General features: G+C 40.2%; 2 protein-coding genes and 1 pseudogene across 2 annotated transcripts in view; 1 reads left to right on the forward strand and 2 right to left on the reverse strand.

Moving 5' to 3' along the window:
* SIAE (sialic acid acetylesterase) overlaps window positions 1-3,167 on the forward strand; it is a 34,541-nt gene extending 31,374 nt beyond the window's left edge. Inside the window, exons 9-10 of the mRNA XM_008057841.2 lie at window positions 384-579; window positions 2,107-3,167. Coding sequence (XP_008056032.1) covers window positions 384-579; window positions 2,107-2,358 — 448 coding nt within the window. The 3' untranslated portion in view covers window positions 2,359-3,167. The remainder of the gene's footprint in view (window positions 1-383; window positions 580-2,106) is intronic.
* An 87-nt stretch (window positions 3,168-3,254) lies between these two features.
* Window positions 3,255-5,197, reverse strand: LOC103260191 (annotated as a pseudogene).
* A 1,839-nt stretch (window positions 5,198-7,036) lies between these two features.
* On the reverse strand, window positions 7,037-17,474 carry TBRG1 (transforming growth factor beta regulator 1). Its single transcript, XM_008057842.2, has 9 exons — window positions 17,093-17,474; window positions 14,990-15,060; window positions 13,829-14,061; window positions 12,809-12,945; window positions 12,373-12,519; window positions 9,005-9,102; window positions 8,635-8,745; window positions 8,086-8,228; window positions 7,037-7,392 (listed from the first exon to the last, which is right to left on the reverse strand). Exons 1-9 carry the CDS (start codon window positions 17,240-17,242, stop codon window positions 7,247-7,249), a joined length of 1,236 nt encoding a protein of 411 aa, XP_008056033.1. The 5' UTR covers window positions 17,243-17,474; the 3' UTR covers window positions 7,037-7,246.
* Between the last annotated feature and the right edge of the window lie 3,956 nt (window positions 17,475-21,430).

The following is a 21,430-nucleotide window of genomic DNA, read 5'->3' on the forward strand; positions in this document are numbered from 1 at the left end:
AAAGCCGGAGGGGACCAAATAACGAACAGTTGATTCAGACGAAATATGAGTCTTAGTGGTTGGGAATAGTCTTATGAGTTAGTTCTTCTAGGTTAGTTCCAATGCCTTTTTTCCTTCTTCCCTCCCTCCCTCCTTCCATTCCTCCATTTATTCCTTCCTTCCAAGCCATCTATTGTTTCAAGGTTTCCAACCCATAGAAGGCCCAGTGCCCCATCTATGGTTACCATTCACTGTTTTTCTTAAGCTGCCTAGCCACTGATCACTGAGTGCAATCAAATTATTCTTACCTTCTTAAAGAGTGCTTTGTATCATTTCCTTTTTAAAAATATGTGGTTATTGTTGAGCACATACACAAAGTTCTCTACTTGTTCCTTATCCTGTAGCATCCACCCTCGAGATAAACAGACTGTGGCCTATCGGCTACACTTGGGGGCCCGTGCTGTGGCTTATGGTGAGAAGAATTTGGCCTTTCAAGGACCACTGCCTGGGAAGATAGAACTCTTGGCTCATAAGGGGTTGCTTAGCCTCACGTATTACCAGCAAATCCAGGTACAGAAGAAGGACAACAAGATATTTGAGGTGAGAAGAACAGCAGAAAAAATAGGGATCCATCTTGTGCTGGGAGTCAGGATTTCCTCAACAGTGAGGCCCATCTCTTTCATGATAACATTATGATGAGGTGGACCTCAGTTGGTGAGGGACTGAGCTTGTCTCAGAGGGACAAATAAACAGCTATTAATTCATGAGCTTAGAGGCAATTTTGATCGACAGTACTCGAGGAAGGGAAAACAAATCTGTGTTAAAATGATATTCTTTTTTTCTTTCCCAGAGCAACCATCTTTGCTCAGGGAAGGACCTGCAGCTTTATAGGTTACCTATTGAAAGTTCCTTTTTCCAGAATGTTTACCTCACCCTTGGGTGCTATTTTGTTACACTATCCTAAATTCTGACATTCTCTATTTAGTATCTCCTTTGAGAGGCTTAACCTTAGTGATTTGTAACTTAGTGTGAATTCATGCAATGAGATTACTTTCTTTTAATACCTAGCAGGGATCATTCTGCTATGGAACTGGGGCTATTGATTAAAGAGATTATTTAGGAGTCTTCTATAGTTGAAGGTGCGGGATGGAGACATTCCTAAATGGAACATTTAAATGAGAATCTGGGAATCGTGAGGCCTTAGACTGGGAAGGAGTATGTGAAAACAGGGCATTGACAAGGGAGGGATTGGCAGTTGCTGGGTACTGCCAGGTGAGGGTGAAAGGGAGGGAGGGAAGCACATAACAGCAAAAGGGGTACCTGATCCCAAACCAGGGGAAGTGAGGGCCAGCTGGAGGCCCAGACTTTACCTGCATGCAGCCTACTTGTATAGTTTTTACCTGTACCCCACATTGTTATAATAAAATAAAATAGAATAAAAGAGGGCATTGGAGGAGGTGAACAAATATTGAAGACAAACTTTAATTACACAGGAGTTTATCTAGGGCTGCTGCTTTCGAAATGCTAACTACATTATCCAACCTGCCTTAGATGATTGGTCAGCACTTATCCCACTTTCCTCGCTGGGTTTTAGGTGAATTTATAGATTCCCAAGAAGTCTCTGCATTCTGAATTCTCTTCATTAGTTGCTGGTGGTCTGCCCATCATGTGGTCCAGGATCATAGTTGGGGTTGGGAAAGAATTTGACCTTTGGGTTCTGGGTAATTTATGTTCCCTTTTCTGGACTGCCTTATGTCTTGTGAAAGGCTTCATAACTAAAGTCTGAAGCTCAAAGGAGCTTCAGAGAGTAGCAGCCACAGCTGGGCTGCTTTGCTATCTGGCAGGAGGGATCACTGAAGAATGTCAGGGAAGCCTTCCCTAAATGCCTCATGTGATCATGCTTTCTTGTCTCCTTCCGTTAATATCTTATTTATTGATTTAAATTATTTAATCACATGAACATTTATTATCAACCTGTGGTAGACCAGACACAACTTGGACTCAGGTTTGTTCTGGTTATTGTAGGAGAAGCCCCTTTTCTCCCATCTATTCTGTGAAAGAGTTCCCAGTTCTTAGAACACCTTTCCAACTGACCCGACTATTCCTGTTTTGTGGCTTTCTTATTAGATCTCATGTTGCAGTGACCATCAGTGCAAGTGGCTTCCAGCCCCCATGAACACCTCCTCCACCCAGAGCCTGACCTTGACGATCAGATCTTGTCATGGCACTGTGGTTGCTGTCCGCTATGCCTGGATCACATGGCCTTGTGAATATAAGACGTGTCCCCTGTACCACCCTAGCAGTGCCTTGCCAGCCCCTCCCTTCATTGCTTTCATAACAGACTGGGTTTCTGGACATCAGAGCAAGGTTGCCACCTAACAACTGCAGTGTGATTAGAACGTAAATGTAAGGGTAGGTCCTTTAGCTTTTGACATTTAGGAGTTTAAATGATGACAATTGTTGCTTTTAAGGAAAATTAACAGAAAACCTCATTGAATGACTTCCAGTTAGCACATGGCTGTTTCTGTATTCTGAGGTGAACCATAGCTGGTAGCCAACTTGAAATGCTTGCTTTTTGTCCTCTAGTTAGTCTAAGGATCTGTACTGAACTAATTGTGAACCACAGACAAATTGGACCTCAGTGTCATTCACTTCCCTCACATCAATGGGAGTGAAATGTTTTAACACCTTTGCCCCTTTTATCCAGAATTTTGGGATCTCAGGGTTGGAAGATTTTAAAGACCATGCAGTCAGGCTAGTGTTTGTGTTCTCTACAAAATCTCTGAGAAGTGGTTATTGAATCTCTGTATGAAGTTTCTATTCTACTTTCCAACAGTTTTTCCTTATGTGAAATTGAAATCTTTCTCCCATGAAACCATACTACTCTTACCTCTTCAAGCCCAAAACAATTCTGTTCCTTCAGTCTAAATCATGATAATATGCATGTTTAAAACAAACCAGAACCATGTGCAGGCATTTTGGGAGGTGCTAAGGAACTGCTTAAGGAATGAAAAGAAAGGGCCGGGTGGTGGTAGCCCAGGAAGGGCACTCAGGCTGCTAGTAACATGAGGGCTGGGAAACATAGGCTTAGGAAAACACGAATGTAGAAGTGACAGAGGCAACGGGTTGTTCGAGTTACATAAAAATCTCAGGATCTTTTAAAGGTAAAAGGTTTCACTAAGGATAATCCTTAGAGAAAAAAAGTGAGGCCGAATGCTAATGATAAGCATACAGAAAAAAATAAAGCATATAGAATAATACAGATGAGACAAATGTGAAAGAGGCTTGTTGTGTTTACTATTACAAATCTTTTTTTTCCCCCCACCTTTAAGCAGACAGGACTGTCCTCATTGTTTATTGGCGGGGCTTTTACAAAGGAAACTTGGGTTAGCATAGTGGTGCAGCTGCAGAGTGTTGTGCTTCCTCCTGGCAGTGTGCTGGGAGCCACCAATGGTGTGGTGGAACTTGTGGCCCTTCCCAAGGCCATGGCTCTGGCGCCTGGCCGATGTCAGCCCATACATCTCCTGGTGCTTGTGGACTGGCTTGGTGATCCACTGGGTGTCTGGATTTCTTCTGATAGCTTTATGGAATGGATCCATGAGGATAACCTCAAAAAATTTATATGTGGAATCTTCACCAACCCAGTAGGAATTCAGGACTCTTAAGAGCCCCACAGTGGTGTCCAGCTCGCTCCTTGGCCATGGACTGCAGGCTGCACGCTAACTTGAGCTGGTTGATGTTGTGGTGCACAGGCTTGTGCCCTTGGGAAAGTAGCATTTGCGGCCGCTTAGCGCATGTGGATCCTGTAGACGACATAACCTTGCTTGGCCTTATAGCCCAGGCTGCACGCCTTGTCCGGCTGCATGGGGCCTGGTGCAGCGCCGAGAGCTAGCGGTGCTGCTGGTAGTGCGCCTGCAGCAGGAAAGCACATGACATCCGACAGCTGCTTCCACCACAGCTCCTGGATGTACTTGTAGGCGTCCATTCTGGCTCAATGGTGATGGCTGCCACCAGACGGCACTATTACCAATCTTAATGCAGATTGATTGATTAAAAACAGCTAATGGCACTTTTAAATTGTTACCCATTACAAGTTGGAAATAAAAGCATAATCATTAGTGATGTGTATATGTTTATATCCTGTTAAAATGAACTTGTAAATTGTCCTTGAAGCATGGGAAAGGAATAAGAATGTTATCTATGGGTGGTCTTCATTTCCTTAATGTGAAAAACAAGAAGTAACAGGATAAGCTTTGCTCACTATACATACGTCCTCCAAACAGTAGGAAAAGCTTTGCCAGTACCAAGATTTTATTTAGTTAGAAAACAAAAAAACGATGCACTCTGCAAGGAATGTTGTTGTACAATTAACTTCTAATGCCCATACTTTGCCCTCTCATGCATCTAGTCCTATGGGAACCAGGAACCTAGTAAGACTTCCAGGAAAAAGTAAATCTACCTGTCCACTCCTCCACCCCAAATACACACATACCTACAGGCTGTTCTAATTGGGAGGCAACTAGAGGTAACCAAGAACTCCAAGCCCAAGCTCCTTTCATCCCAGTGTACATGGTGTAAAAATGTGCTTTAGGTAGTGGATATATTAATGAAGTCATATGTAAATTAATTTGTTTTTAGAAGTTGAATAATTTAAAACATTCTGTGGGAATTCACTGTATTCCCCAAATGAAAAGGACTTTTCACTGTTTGAAAATGGAATTTATAATCACTGTTGAAAATTTGGACACTAAAGAAAAGTATAAGCAAGTACAAATCACCCCCAAATTCATCATTCACCGCTTTGGTGAACATTTACTAGATTTGTTTGGGTTATATAATTTTATATACTATATAGTGTATTTTTAAATCTGTGCTTTTGACTCATTTTACAAAAATAATATTCCTATGTAAATAGAATTTAGAGTATTCAGTTTGTAGAAGCCCTATGTTTTAACTAATTTCCTGTTAATGGATATATAGGCTTTTGTAAAATTTCCATTATTAAGCAAATATTGTATTGAATATTACATGCAAACATACCACAGTTGTCCAACTATTTCTTGGGATCCTTAAGGTGGAATAACAGGTTAAAGGATATTTACAAATTTGATACTTACAGCCTAACCCTCTCAAAAGATTAAACCTCTTACATCCTCACCAAAGTAGACCTGTTTTTCACTCACCCTCACTGACAGCAGATGTTTTAAATTTTAAAAAATGTTTAACAGTCTGATAGAAGAAAAAATATTTTAAGTATACTAGGGCAGTGTTTTGCAACTTTTTAAAAACCATGATCAGTTGTAAAAACATTTTACATTATTTCATGTACCCCCATAAATGTGTATATTTATATACATACATATTTACATGCTATGGTTGAAATCAGTTTCAGCCTTTCTCCATGGATGCATTCTAACATATTCTAATTGTTTTATGTTTAAAGGATACAGGTCTCAACTTCCTAAATTTATGAACAACTAATGGGTTGAGATTTGTAGTATGAAAAACAGTTCTAGGAAACTTCACTAATTTGTTAAAAAACACTTAAATGTCCTTCTATAATGAGGCTCTCTTTTAAGATGTTTTCCTCAGGCTGTGAAAGAATGAAAACATATTTGTTACATGATAAAAGCAACATATAGCATTTTTATAAGCTAATTTGTGCTCAAGCAACTTATGCAAAGAAAAAAGATAAAACACTACAACACGAACAAACACAAACAGCTTTGAGTAATCCTCTTCCTACCTGATTTGCTATTATCCAAATTTTATTAGTTTCTTTTACATTGTAAAGTTATGCAACTTATAAAAAGACTCTACTTAGAATCATAAAATTAATACCAGTTAAGTTAGCTTGAGTTTATACCTAACTTGGTTTATAGTTTGTAGTATGTTCCAAACACTGCCCTCTTCGATTTCCTCCTTCTGCTGTTTAATTACTGTAATATGTTAATCCCATTTGTGTTGTCTTCAGTTGGCAGTTACGAAGGGTAGCACATTATTCAATTCTCACCATTCCTTTCTCACACTTCTACCTCTGGTCCTTTTCATGTCGTCTCTTTTCAGCCAGCCCTGGGTACCTGGTGATGGGTAGCTAAGGCATCCCATAAGGTCGTGTGGAGTTGTACTGACTGAGATTAGGGATACAGTAAACCTCCAACTTAATGCTATAGACAGGGCCCAAAAATTCAGTTGCATAGAACATGGAGTTATGTTATTACATGGTTAATGAAAGAATAGGAATGATTCTGTTATAGAGGATGGGAACTAATCCTCAATTATGTTATATCTAAATTTGTGTTATCATATGGTTGCAACATATTGACCTAAAGGCACATTCTCCAATAGGGAACTTATGGGCGACAGAAAGGGTTAAAGAGTAATTTTTGATCCCCTTAAGGGATGTGCAAAATGTGAAGAACAAGAGCAGTGTACCTTAGACTGTACTTTCCAGTTTGAGTGTAAACAGAAGATTTGATTTTGATGACACTGATAAATGAAATAAAGCAGCAGCCTGGGTTGTAGTGGTGGGACTTGATATTCCTTGAACTGGGATCAGAATAAATAGATGTTTGTCAGTCTTACTATCTCTCTGAGTCAACTGCTGCTATATATGTAATATTTGTGTCCCCTCAAAATTTATAAGTTAAATCCTAACCCCCAGTGTGATATTAGGTGAGACCTTTGGGAGGTGATTAGGTTATGAGGGCAAAGCACTCATGAATGGGATTAGTGCTTTTATTAAAAGGGACCCACAGAGTTCCCTTGCTCCTTCTACCACGTGAGGACACAGTGAGAAGGTGGCTGTCTATGAATTAGGAAGTAGACTCTCACCAGATACTGAATCTGCTGGCACTTGGACTTTCCAGCTTCCAGAACTGTGAGAAATAAATTCATGTTTTTATAAGCCATCCAGTCTATGGCATTTTGTTATTGCAGTCTGAATGGACTAAGACAGCAGCTTTCTCCTACTCTGGTTTATAGATTTACCTCAGGCAGAGTTAGCAAAAAAAAAAAAAAGAAAAAAAAGGATAATATCCTGATTATAAGATAAAAATAAGCAGAACTGTCAAGAGAGATTTATTACTAAAAATAAAGCAACTGAAGTTTTTCCCAAGGTAAACTGTCACCACGGGAACCTCCACAACAAAATATGTTAATTTAATATCTTCTTTACTCCTGAATTGCTGCGTTCTTCCATATATTCTAAGTTTTAGTTTAAGTTTAATTCATCATGATGAAAATCATATGGTATCTGATCCCTTGTTCAATCTGAAGATTGAATTGGGCTACACTGTGACGGAGACTTCAAGTGCTGCAGGTGAGTATCTGCCAAGGGTTCATGTGTCAGGAACACAGGTTGGTAAGAAGATACAAAGGCTGCAGGCTGAAACTCCGGGAGGTCCAGGGATCCTGGAGAAAACAATTTCTTAAGTTCCACAGCTACCTGGAAATCTCAGGATACTGTTTTGGTTAGGCACATATATGTCCTTTCAATCAATTCCTAAATACCCTTGCATCTGTCAGCCCAATTTTACCTTTGGTAACAGGACAGATATTTACTTTTACAATGAAGAAAACTGTGGTTCAAATAGATCAAGTGACTTATGTGGGGTTAAATAGTATGTTAGGGAAAGAGTGAGAATTTTAATTCCATTTTCTTATTTCTATCCCAATTTTCCTTAAGTGACCCCAAAGCTTGAATCCCTGATCTCTCCACCCATTTGTGGGAAGGAATATATGGAACACAGGCAGGCCAAGGCCACGACCTGACCCCTTTGACTGTGTGTGAAATTGTGTTTCCTGCACAGTTAAAACTCCCCTGGTGTTCTGCTCAGGTCTTACTTAGGTTAGAGTATGAGACACTTTAGTTTCTTGGGGTGCCCTGCCTTACTATCATCACAGGTGCTCGTGTGACTTCTGTGAGTAATCTGGGAAGCTAATATGCTGTAGGCCCCACTCTGACTCCTCACTCTATATAGCTAATCAGTGAGAACTTTTATCATTCATTGTCCAGATATTTGGGACACTCCACTATGTGTGAAAAGGGGAACATAGCCTAAAAATGGTCAACTTTCAAACCAGAAAGGTAAAGTTAAAAGATACCTGGCAGAATGGGGTCATTATGATCTTCATCAAAAGTCTGTCTCTGAAAGGCTTCAAAGCTCATAGCTGCATCATTCTCTGGCAGTCCCTGGGATAGTTGCCCATCTCCAGGTTTGCACACATCAAATTTCACCCACTGGTAACTGTGGTATCAAAGGGAATCATTTAGTCTGTTAGACACAATAACCCATTTCTACTTCCAAAGGGATTGGTTTTCTTTTTTCTCCCATAGGTATCTAAAAAAACTATTAGCTAATGAAAAATCTGAAAAAAATAGGGCTCTTTAGTGATAAATTATTCTTTTACTCATAGATTTCCCAACCCTTTTGTTTTCATGGTACGTACAGAAAATGATAATTATAGTACAGTGGGGTCCTGTCTCTGCTCACCTATCCAGAGGACTGTGAGGGCAGTACTGAGGCACAATGGTTGAGAAGCAAGCAGGCTTTGGACACAAAGCTCAATGAACAAAGTAGTAACTGCCAGTTTAGGTACCTGGGCCGCTGATCACTGAGCTTCTCTCAAGGGAATGGATTTGACCATACTTACTTGACACATTTTCGAGCTCCTGGACAACTCTGGATCAGGTTGTGGATGGTTGGATGAGAAAACCCAAAAAAATCAGCTCCAGATGGAAGCAGGTTAGGCGTTAGTTTCCCCCTAAGCAAGAGGGAGAATTTTAGTTTGAGAGCTTAGAGGGAGATGAGGATGGGTTTAAGAACAGCAAGGGATATGAACACACAGAATAAGATTTCTTGAGATTTTGATACTGTGGAGACTCTAGTTGCTAAGATGTCTGAAGGATTCAGGTTAGGTCTCTATAAAATAAGGGCTCTCTACTCATTAAAAGCCACAGAAAAGGTCTCACTGTATCAACAGAGATCCTTTTAGCCTGTCTTCAAGCTGTTGGTCAACTTACACAGTAGCACTTATGGTCTTGAGCAGTTCTGCATGACAAGTATCTGCAGAAGAGCCAACAATGGCTTTCTGAGGATCATCTTCAGGAACAATTTCAAACTGAGAAAAATAAAAGAGCAGTCAGATCAATCCTCAAGAATGAAGAAGTTGAGAGAGTCATACTACTATAAATATTTTCTACTCTGGAACTCAGTCCTAGAAGATGGGCACACTTTTCTATGTGCTGTTAAAAATTCAAACAAAGTCAAGTAAAGAGAGAAAGTCTTTTGACTGTTTCAGTTCTGCCCTTCTTGGTTGAATGCTTTCCAGAGGCCAACATTTGTTATTTAACTTTCCAGATCCTAGCCTATCTACTTATATCCTGAAGTACAAATACAAATGGTATTTTCAAAACAAAAGAAATCACTCTCCATGTTATCTCAGGTTTATTTGACAACTAGAAGAATAGGACATTTTGACTGCAAACTGCTGCTTGCTTTTATTTTCTAATGTAAAATATCTTGACTGTGTTTATAAAAAGAAATTGTTGCATGAAGTTATACTAATCCTGAGAAAGTTTTGCCAAGAAGTTATTTTTGTAACAAGTGTTGTCTAGCCAACTTAATTCTTTGTCCAGTTTTCTATGAAGTTGAATGATTTTTTTTGCCAAGAAAATATTTCTGTAACAAGTCCTTATCTAGCCAATTAAATTCCTTGATTAGTTTTCTCTAAAGTTCAGTTAAATAGTTTCAAGTTGTTCAGTGTTTACTTCTTTCAGATTATTCTGAGCAGGATTAATTTATTCTCTATCATTTTTACAATGAAAGTAAGCACTACTGATTTCTAAAAAAAATTAAAACAAATTTTACTGAGTATAGCTTCTACTACTGTTAGTTTTCTTCTATGGTTATTATTTCACTGGATGTAATTTTACTGTGTTAAAAATCAAAGATCTGTCACTTTTGTGAGTAACAAATTATACTGTGAATAGTTTTAGTCAATGGTGGTCTTGATATTTCAACCAATGACCTAAGTTGCCAGTTTGTACCTGATGTTTTATATTTATTTCTCAGCCAATTAATGAAAAACTTGTGAGCTGTTATCTTTAAATAGCCCAAGATTGCTCTGCTATTTAATATCAATCATGTCTATTTCAATTTTTTGTATTATCATAGGCAAACCATTCTATTTGAGTAAAAAGCAATCAAAGGTCAAAATATCATCCTTTAGTCTTGACGATATTTCCTTGTTAGTAGGTACACATCTACCATTTTTTTAATTGCTGTATACATAGGGTGGATATATTTTATTTAACCATTTTCTTGTTGATTTGATATTTAGGCTATTTCTAATTTCCTTCCATGGCAAACAGTGGTACAATGTAGTGTCATGTTACTCTTTGTTCACATTTGCACATTTTTCTAGGAAATAGTGGACATATTCTGAGCCAAAGAATACAAGTATTAAAATTGTTGATACTGCCAAGTTGCCCTTCCAACAGACTTTACCAGTTTTCACTCCTATTAATGCGTACTTGTTTTTCTAAACCCTGGCCAGCATTGGAGATTATCAATCCCTCTGATATTTGCCTATGAGCAAAGTAAGGTCTCATTTTTGTTTTATTTGCATTTCCCTGGTTACTTATGGTTACTCTTATCAACTATCTGCACTATTTCTGTGAAATGTTTTTTATTTTTCTGGTCGCCTTTTCTGATTCTATAGGAGCACTTAATCTGGATATTAATCCTAGGCATATATTTTCTTCCTGTTTTCTTGCTTGAGCTTTAACTGTGGTTATGGTGTCTTTTGTCATTCAGAAGTATTTAAATTTTTAATAGTCAGACCTGTTACTATTTTCAATTATGGCTTCTCAGTTTTGTATCTTGCTAAAGAAAACCTTTTTGCCTCATCGTAAGATTATAAAAAATTCACCTATATTTTCCTTTAACATACTTACAGTATAAGATATTCTATTTGCTGGGTGTGGTGGCTCAGCCTGTAATCCCAGCACTTTGGGAGGCTGAGGCGAGAGGAATGCCTAAAAGCTCAGGGGTTCGAGACCAGCCTGGGCAACATGGTGAGACTTCGCCTCTACAATAAAATAAAAAAATAAGCCGGGTATGCTAGCACATGCATGTAGTTCCAGCTACTTGGAAGGTTGAGGTGGAAGGATCGCCTGAGTCCAGCAGGTCGAGGCTATGGTGGCCATGCACTCCAGCCTGTGAGAGTGAGATTCCAACTCAAAAAAAAAAAAAAAAAGATACTCCATAAAGCTAAAGTAATTAAAAGTTATATCAGCATTTAAAGAGACAGAATAATCTGGAAACAGATAATTTGGAAATGGACCCAAGTATTACATATATTTAGTATATATACTAAAGCCACTTGATGTGAGAGGATAAAAACTGAAGCTAGGTCCAAGCACACAGTATACCTAAAAATAATGTTGAGTTAGGTTAATGAACTCAAAAAGAAAACTAAAAGCCCCATTAGATTCTCTTTTTTAAAAAATATTTTATTTTACAGAGGAAATTAAAATCAGCTTGTCAATTTCCATTAGGATTTTGAGTAGATTTGCATTGTACTTACATATTTATTATAAATATGGTATATTGCTACAATAGTAAGTTTTTCTAAAAAGAATTGCATGATCAAAGTCATCTCAACTTTCAGTTATATCTAGCAGTGCTTAAACTGATAGGAATGATGCAGTGTTATCTCCATGAATAATGTAGGCTCAGGGTTCTCCCAGCTTCTGCACAAAGGTTATCTTGCTTCTACTTCTTATCATCCAATTTTCTAGTGATCTGTAACTTCATCAAATATTGAAGTTTAGAATTCTGAAAATGGTCTATTTTTTCCCCAATGATCAAAAAGTGATGGCTGGGAAAAATGAACTGCCTCGACTCTTAGCACTGAGAAGGATGAAAGAAGGCATTTATTAAGACTAGGATATAGGACTCCCATGCCCTTAAGAGTATGTGCAGCCAGAAACTAATATGCAGTTTCCTTGCTATTTCCATTTTGGTCCAACCTGAAATGGCAGATTATCAAACTTATCATCCTTGTATTTGGGCCTGTACTTCATATAAGCAGACTTGATCAAGCCTCACATAGTCACAATACTGACAATAGGAATAACATGGTTCAAGGAAAAGGATGTCAGTTTGAGAATCAGACAGATACAGATTCATGTCCCAGTTCAACCACTTATTAGCGGAGGTTGTGTGACTTAAGACCAGCTACTTTTCTGCATCTTGGGGTTACCCAAATGGTGCACAGTTTCTATCCTGTAAGGTGTCAGAACAGGTAATACATATTAAGTGCCTGGCATAGAGAAGGTTCTAAAAAAAGAAAAAGAAAAATAGTGGTTATTATTAGAGTGGGTACCTGAGGCTGTTCACCACCATCCTTGATCTGACAGGTATATAGACACTTTTGGTCTGGGCACTTCATGCTGGCATAAATTCGAGTACTGCAGTAGCCCACAGGGTAGATGGCATGCTCATCATGGAAGCCAGGTCGGTCGGTGATGATCTACAAAAAACATTTCCCCAACCTGGGATTGAGGTCACTGAAGAATTTAGAAGTCCAGTTTACTGTGGTAGTCTTTAGAACCACTTTGGAGCTGCAGTGACTCAAATCACACAGAGAAAGAGAGCAGGCAGTGTAGCAGACGAAACTGACCTGATTTCATAGGGACTGGAGATATTCTGGGGTTGGTATGGATCAGCAAGGGGCTGCTGCTAATGGGAACAGGGAGGGAAGGTCAACCCCATTTCCATATTTCTCCGATTCTCCTCTCTATATCGCTGGTCTCACTCACCTCCCCCAGGCTATATACTGTTAGACCCCCTAGTCCGATGGGGAACACAGGCCGTCCTGAGGGATCCAGGGCAATGGGCTGAACCAGCTTGCGAGCACCTCCCTCCATTTTCTTTTTCTTGGATGTTTTCTTCAGAACTGAAACGCAAATCTGGGGTCACCCACTTTAGGCCCCTCCCAGTGCTGAAGGGGAAGGGAAAAATTTACATGTGAATGCTAAGGGCAATAAGTCAAACCTGGTTTTATACACTTACTAAATGGGCCTCCCCCCAAGGCCCTGAGTATTTTTCTAAACTGCCCACCTTTATTATTAGGGCTTAGCAACTAAAAGCCTTACACTTCTTTTTTTTTGAGTTGGAGTTTCACTCTGTTGCCCAGACTAGAGTGCAGTGGCATGCTCCCGGCCACCGCAGCCTTGACCTGCTGGGCTCCTCGACCTGCTGGGCTCCAGTGATCCTTCCGCCTTAGCCTTCCAAGTAGCTGGAACTACAGGCATTCCCTACCACACTCGGCTAATTTTTTTTTATTTATTGTAGAGACAAGGTCTCCCAAGTTGCCCGGGTAGGTCTCGAACCTGCAGGCTCAGGCAATCCGCTTGCCTCGACCTCCCAAAGTGCTGGGATTACAGGCTGAGCCACCGAGCCTGGCCAGCCTTAAACTTTTTAAGGCCTCTTAGTTTCTGTAAGATCAGAAATTTCCCAAGCCAGCAGTGCGCTCAAAAGGCCACCTAGCCCATTTCCCTGTCTCTAGGAAAGATTGAATGGAAGACAACCCAGAGAGTTAGGGGAAAGGGGAAGGAAGGAGGTCTCAGTCTGCTCCCTTCACATTTAAACAAGTCTAACCAGAATCTTTCTACCCAAAGTGGCTCTAATAAGACACCTGTTTCTCAAAGGCTATAGGGTTCCTTAATGACCAAGTGAGATTTAAGTATATCTATTGCCATATGTGTCTACCAGTTAGTACCAGGTCTGTCATTAGTAGTTAAGTCACTGGGGCAACTGATAGTGTCTCTCCAAAGTACCTTCCAGTTTGTTGTTCTCTTTGCCTTTTTCTTTTTTCTCCTTCTTGGATTTCTTCCCAAATGGTTCCTCAGCCCCAGTGCTGGGCCCAGAAATGGGCCCAGCTCCCTGTATAGTTCCCACAGAGCTGGCCACACCATAAGTCAGGGGCAAACTGGAGCTGTGGGATGGGGCTACAGCCTGTACTTCCCCTTCAGTTAGAGCCTGAAGCTGGAGGAGCTTCTTCAGCAAGTACCTGAGGTTGGGAAGGAAAAGGAACAGAGGTATGAACTTTTGTATGGTCTCAATTCAACATTTTACTGAAGTACTGGGAAAAGCCAGAATTATATACAAAGATTATTATATTCATATCATAAAAATGAGGTTTTTACTGAACTCTGGGAATAATCAAGCCTCAGAGGATAACCAATACTTTGAAGCCAAGGATAAGGATTGTAGCTTATTTCTCTTATATCTGGAGGGTTCCTCTACTTGATGTTAGAAGGTGTTAGGCTTCTGAAGGGCATATATCTCATGAATTACAAATGTATATATACCCACTGTGCTTTGCACAGAATAGTACATACTGTAGAATGAGAGGCAGTTTCTTTTATCACTTGGCTTTTTTTTGAGTTGGAGTCTCACTCTGTCGCCCAGACTGGAGTACAGTGGCCGCTCTCGGTCACCACAGCCTCGACCTGCTGGGCTCCGGAGATCCTTCCGCCTCAGCCTTCCAAGTAGCCGGAATTACAGGCATGCGCAACCACGCCCGGCCGATTTTTTGATTTATTGTAGAGATGAGGTCTCACTGCCCAGGCGGGTCTCGAATCCGCGGGCTCAGGCAATCCACTCACCTCAGCCTCCCAAAGGCGTGGGATTACAGGCTGAGCCACCAAGCCCGGCATCACTTGGCTTTTTAATTGTGGAGTATAATAAGATTACTTATATAATGTGGCAAGAGGATTTTGTCAGAAAGATGAGTAGAAGAGCTATAGCATGACCACGGTACAACATGACTTGAGTGCGCAGGAACCCATATTACAGATTGTGAATTTCTCTGTACTTGATCAAGTGGCTAAGAGGCTGTGCAATGCACAAAACCTCACAGGAGAAAAATACCCTGAGCAATAACACTTATCAGTCAGTAAAAATGTGCTTCTGAACACAGAGTGAAGCCAGCTCACCTTCTTTCTTCTTTTGCTTTAAGAAATTTTTCCTCAAGACGAGCAATTTCATCACAAATTGCAGCATTTTCCTTTAAGAAAAATATTGAACATAATCATGTAAAATAAAAGATTATATTATGTAGGGAAGAGGATCCATATTTCAAACCAAATAAGTCTGTGTTACTGAGGGAGAAGGAAGAGCTTCTATTCTACCTTGCAGACAAGATATAAATAAATCTAAAGGTTAAGGTAGTCAGGTTCTACTATGGGCAAGGTAATAATATAACTTATTATCTAATCTGGGACACTTTTGAGTGAAAAGGGGTGCTATTAACACTTATGCTAGAATGATACAGTAAGCCAGGATTGTCCTGGGCAAACCAAGATCTGATACGTACACCCTAATTAGTGTATCCTTTGGCAGAGAAAAGGATGTACTGTTTAAATCCATAGATGCTTAAATTCAATTCATATGAGGATTCTCTATTTCCAAGTGCCTCAACTCTTTTTTTCTTTAATTAAGAAAGGTAGATTTATTAGAGGGGTGTGGTAGTTCACATCTGTAATCCCAGCACTTTGGGAGGCAGAGGTGAGAAGACTGCCTGAGCCCAGGGGTTTGAGACCAGCTTGGGCAACATGGTGAGACCTCATCTCTACAATAAATAAAAAACATTAGTTGGGCGTGGTAGTGTGCACCTGTGGTTCCAGCTACTTGGAAGGCTGAGGCAGGATTGCCTAAGCCCAGCAAGTCGAGGTTGCAGTGACTGTGAGCATGCCACTGCACTCTAGCCTGGTTGACAGAGTGAGATTCCAACTCAAAAAAAAAAAAAAAGGATTAAACGAAAGATACGTCGTGAAGGGCACAATGGGCAGGACAACAGCGAGTGTCTGCTGCCTGCCGCCATGCCTCAACTTTTTGAGGAACTTATAAGCCAACCTAACTCCCAGCTATCTTACAATAAAAACCTTGGGGAGAAAACCTAGGTGAACAAAATTAAATTTTGTGTGTAAAATTCTTAAACTTCATAATCTACTTATATACTGATGATTCAATCTATCTCCCAAGCACTGATCCTGAAGGGAATGCTGAATCTGAATGTTCTGTAGGTGGAAGCTCAAACTCTCCATGTTCAAAACAATATCCCTTTTCTACACAGAATATTCATGTATTTGATGGAACCCACATCCTTCAAATAACATAGACTTCAAGCTTTAGATACCTTTGATGTGTAGCAGATAAGAGAAAGTGAATATTCAATCAGATGTCAAGTCCTTTTACTTTTCTTACTTCTGTCTAGTGCACACAGCAAGTGCTGGGTAAATGTTTTTGGAATGAACACTCTAATTCCTGAACCTTTCCTTATGCTTCCAAAAATAATGAGATGTTCAAGCTTTTGGGAGATAGAGGTAAACTGTTGATTCAGATCTGGGAAGACATTTGAGGACTCCATCCCTACTTCCAAGCATTGAGGCAAGCACTGAACAAACCAGACTATTGTAACACAAAATTATGGCTGGCAAGCCAGTTCATTTATTCAATAAACCCAGTGTCTCTACGATAATAGACAGAAACACTTCAAACACTCAAAAAAAAAAAAAAAAAAGGTTGGTAGGGGGAAATTATTGAAAGCTTCATGTACCTGTTTTGGCAAAGGGTCAGTTATGGGGGTGTCAGGTGCTCGGGGAAATAGGCTGTGTAGTGGAAGTAATATACGAATCAGTTTGGAGCCAGAGGGCTTTGACACAGTGCCTTTGACCAAATCATCTCTCTGGGCTTCAGTGTCCTTATTTTAAAAATAGTGCCCAATTCTCAGGGTTTTCGCGAAAATCAAAGACATTTACGAGAGTAATGCAGTAATAATGACGACTAAACTTTATGGGCACATGTTCTAGGTACCAAACTTTTCTCGTTTAACCTTCATAACTGTAAGGTAGTTACCACCTCTCATCTACAGATGAGGAAACAAAGGATTAGATAAATCACGTGAGTTTTCTAAGGACACAGGCTAACAAGCAGTAATGTATACTGAAAAAGTCACATTATATTAACACTGTCACTGTGGGAAGGGGAAAGACTCCGCTAGGGAAACTCCAGATGGGCTGGGCGCCGGTCAGACTCACAAACACCGTGGCCTTAGCTGCTTTGCGCAGCCGCAGGTACTTCAGCCGGTACTTCTCGTTCTGGCTTTTCTTCGTGAGTTTTTTCATCCTGGTCTTGCTGGACGGCAGCAGGGCCCGCGGCGAGGAGGCGAGGCCGCCCAGCAGGCTCATGGTCCGGCCCCGCTACGGGGGCTCCAGGACGCGGTCGGCATCGGATCCTGGGCCGAGGAGCAGGAGCGCTGGTTTCCTCTGTTTGGGGCTAGCGGAATCGGGCCTCTAGGAATCTAGCTCTGCAGGACGTTCCCAGGGCTGAGCGCAGGGCAAGAAACCCAGCAACTGAACCGGCTCCCGGCGTTTGCCAGCACTTCCGCGTCTGTCTCGGAAGTGAGCCTGCCCGGAAGTTACGTAATGGAGCCGGCTGCGTTAACTTCCGGGGTGGGAGAATAGGGTTGTCTCAGGCATTGCGGCTCCGTGACCCGCGAGGCGGGAAGGTGGAGTTGGGGACAACTGCGACTGGAGGAGAAAAGGGTGGGGTGGCGGCCGGAAGCGACAGTCTGGGAGCCTAGCGTCTGTGTGCTTAGCTGAGGGGTACTATTGTTGAACCAGAGCACGGACGAACCAAAATGTCGCCAACGCTAGCGCTTGTTCATGCGCCGCGCAGGCCACTGCGTTTCAGCACCCGTGTTTCATGCTTGCTACAGACAGGCCTTCCCAGCTTGTCGGATGCGCTTGAGCGCGAGTGCTGAGACTCTGCTTCTTTCCTTTACGTAGCTCGCATGAATGTCCGTGCAGGGCCTCTTATGCTAAGATCTTCCTAGGAGCTGGGACCAAAGTAGTGAATAGGACAAAGGCCTTGGCTCTCTCAAAACTTGGAATCTAGTTAGGGAAGATGGGAGATTTAACTAGAGGTTTTAATAAAATATTAGCACTAAGTAGTAATGCTTGCCTAATAGTGCCAAAAGTGTATTTCTGTACACAAACCTACATTTATATTGTTCTAACTTTATAACCAAGGTCTATTTAAAATCACCAAATAAGGAGAATAGACAAATCTTTAGGGTGCAGTATGGATAAATGCCCCGGGGCTGGATGGCAGAAGGCTTGTGCCTTCTAACAGCAGTGCTACTAACTAGTTGAGTTTTAGTCCCTAGTTGCTTTTTTCCTCTCAAAACTGAGTATACTCTTTAGACTAATGGAGGTGAATGGGATTTCAAAACTGTAAAGAGTATATAACTAAGTATGTGTAATGACTGTTGTGTATTAGACATGTAGACTTCCAGATTTGTATATGGAAATTCAGGAAAATACGTAGTTAAAACAGTACATTTATTGAATTACTGGAGAAAAGTCTAATACTATAAATAACTTATTGTAAGAATTTTTTGAAAAGATAGATTTAGAATTTATGACTCAGGTACGTAATTTCTGAAAGTTGTAGAAACGGTGACAGGACCTAAGCAAAATGGTTTTAACACGGAGAGAAAACGTATAGAATCCCTTTTATGACTGTCCATATTGTAAGCTACTCTTGCTGGGTCTGAGTGGGGTTTTAATAGAGCAACTTATCAGGGTGCCCTTTCTCTCTCTCTCTCTCTCTGCAGTCATATAAATTTAGTTTTTGGAAAATACCAAGATAATTTTTAGCTCACGAAATACCCACACCCATGCCTTTGATAATATAGAATAGCACTTTACCCTGTAATCTGAAAATAGTCCCAATAATAGGAAGAGACTTTCTTCTACTTTCTTTAAAGAACTTATTTACTAATTTCCAAATTTGTTTGCTGTCCTACTGTATTTTGTCCTTGCAGAATTTGAGATCTGACTTTATTTGTATTATCATAATTAATGGGAAGGAAAGTGCTATTCTTTGTTGTAGTTTGCAGGCTGTTCTAGCCAATGGACTTCAGTGGGATTTGTATAAAAATGTTTCTTCTCCATTAGAAACATTTTCTTACAATAATAAAACATTTCATGAAAATATTAGAAATTTAGAAAATATAGTATAAGGAAGATTTTTTTTAATACATAATGCTGCCACTTGGAATGAATTACTTTATTTTATGCATTTTTGTATAGGTTAGATAATACTGAAAGTTTCCTTTTTGTTCATTTACCATTATTATAGTCATTCCACAAGTGTTATTATAGGTTCTTTATGAGCATAATTTTAAATGACTGGTTAATATTCCAGTTATGGCTATATTATGTTTTACATAATTATTTCCATGTTGTTTGACTTTTTTGGGCAGTAGGTGTGAAGTACATTTTTGTGAACAAAGCTTTTCCCATATAGGACTTTTTAGAGGCTGGCACAGTGTGCTCCAAAGAAGGTGATGTTACTGAGCAACTTATTCAGTCCTTTATTTGTTCAGAAGAATATTTGTTTAGTGCCTACTATGATTCAACCTTGAAGAAACGTAAATTAAGAGGGAAAAACAAGTAAGTAGGCAATATTTATGTGGTGTAATAAGTTTATTTTAGAGGTAGGTTTTGTTTGATATGACAGCACCCAGTTAGGGAAGGAGAGAGAAGATAGGGAAGGTTTCTTAAAGGAAACATGCCTGACCAGACTCAAGGAAGGGTAGTGACTGGCCCAGTAAAGAACAAAGGAGGGAGTCCTGGGCAGTGGAGACTCCTGTTCAAGGTTTAGCATCATGAGAAGCAAAGGAACTGCAAGTAGTTGATCAGTGGGAAAGATATGTGGAGAGAAGCAAGAAGAGAGACTGAAGTAATAAGTAGAGTTTTGATAATGAAAAGTCTTGTGTACCAACTGAAGAGTTGGACTTTTACTCAATGATGATAGGAAGTCATGACAAATGTTTATGTATCAGCTTTTTGCTTGTTTTAGGTTACTTATCTGAATTTGTCAGAAGCAGTGTAATTTTTTTACTTACTTATTTGAAGAAGAGTCTAATCTGTGCAAAAAGTCTCAACAAATACATAATGTGCAGCTCTTAAAAAAATATAAAACGAGAGACTACATGGTATTGTGGCTGAGCATGGTCTTTGGAGTCAGATTAAGGTCCCATTAAATCCAGGCATAGAAATGGGAGCCAGAAGCTAAGATGAGGTGATTTATTAGAGAAGAAAGAGAATGGACTCAATAGAACTTTACCATCTATCCTGTTTAGTTCCAAGTGGTTGCTATTCAGTGATTGGTATTTAGTGAAGGAAGGTATAGTATCCCCTGGAGTATTAAAAACACATGGGCACATGAAGAGTTGTAAAGAAGTCTACAGTTCATAATTGCAGACCGTGGTGAAATGATTCCCTGGTTTAGAAGACGAAAAGTGTATTTGGACACCTCAAGTCTCTGTTTAGCTGATGCATAGCTCTGGCCTTGTTTTTACTATGTCCTTAAATCTCCAGAGCAGATTGCAAACTGAAGCCATCATTATTTCCCAGCTCACTTTGGAGGCCACAGAGGATCTGGGCAAGGTTGACTTCCACAAAGCAAACTGAGAAAATTCCTAGGATTTCAGGCCACACCACAGGGTTTCCAGGGATTTTATATTGGGGACCGACTGCAATGGTCAGTCTTCTGACATGGTCAAGGAGACTGATGATCCCGGACAGCCTGGCACGTCCAGGAAAGCAGCGGTTCTGCTTCTCCTGCTTTGCTTAGTTATGCTACCTGTGGAAATCCTAGGGGCTGAGAAACTACAACTTGCTAACCAACCACAGAAAATAGACTCTGGGGGATTGTGGGAAATTTTATCCATTCACCCTGCAGTTATAGCACAGAGAGGAAAGATAATTGCCTGTCCTGAAGTGACGAGGCCAGAAATTTTCATTAAATTACAAGATAAATCTTATACCCCCTTAAGGGGAACCCTCAACATTATGTTAAGAAACTGGGGCTGCAGATGGAGGCCCACTAATTGTAGACTGTTGTGCAGTTTGTACTGGCAGAACCCCAAGAAATGTCATTGCTCTGGAAATTGGTTTCTCTATAGCTACACAAATAAAAGTTTAGTTCCTTGTGGCAGAAAACATTTGCTAGAGTGTACTTGGCCATAGTTAAATATATAACAGGTTGACCATTGTTGTTGCGTTATTTCTAGGAAGAGATTAGATATTAGTTTTAGTACATAGATTATGCTTAATTTTGAATGGTCATGGGTATTCAAGTATAGGGTAATGGTGTTTTTGCGTTATGAGTGTGTTTAGCTTTAAAGGAATAATCGTATAAGTTTTTTGTTTCATAGCTTTAAGGAAAGTGATTGTATCTAATTGTTTTTCTTTTTTTTTGAGTCGGAGTCTCACTCTGTCGCCCAGACTGGAGTGCAGTGGCTGCTCCTGGCCACCGCAGCCTCGACCTGCTGGGCTCTGGTGAGCCTTCCGCCTCAGCCTTCC

Source organism: Carlito syrichta, unplaced genomic scaffold, assembly GCF_000164805.1.
Source record: "Carlito syrichta isolate Samal-C Ts95f unplaced genomic scaffold, Tarsius_syrichta-2.0.1 Scaffold303139, whole genome shotgun sequence".
Taxonomy (NCBI): domain Eukaryota; kingdom Metazoa; phylum Chordata; class Mammalia; order Primates; family Tarsiidae; genus Carlito; species Carlito syrichta.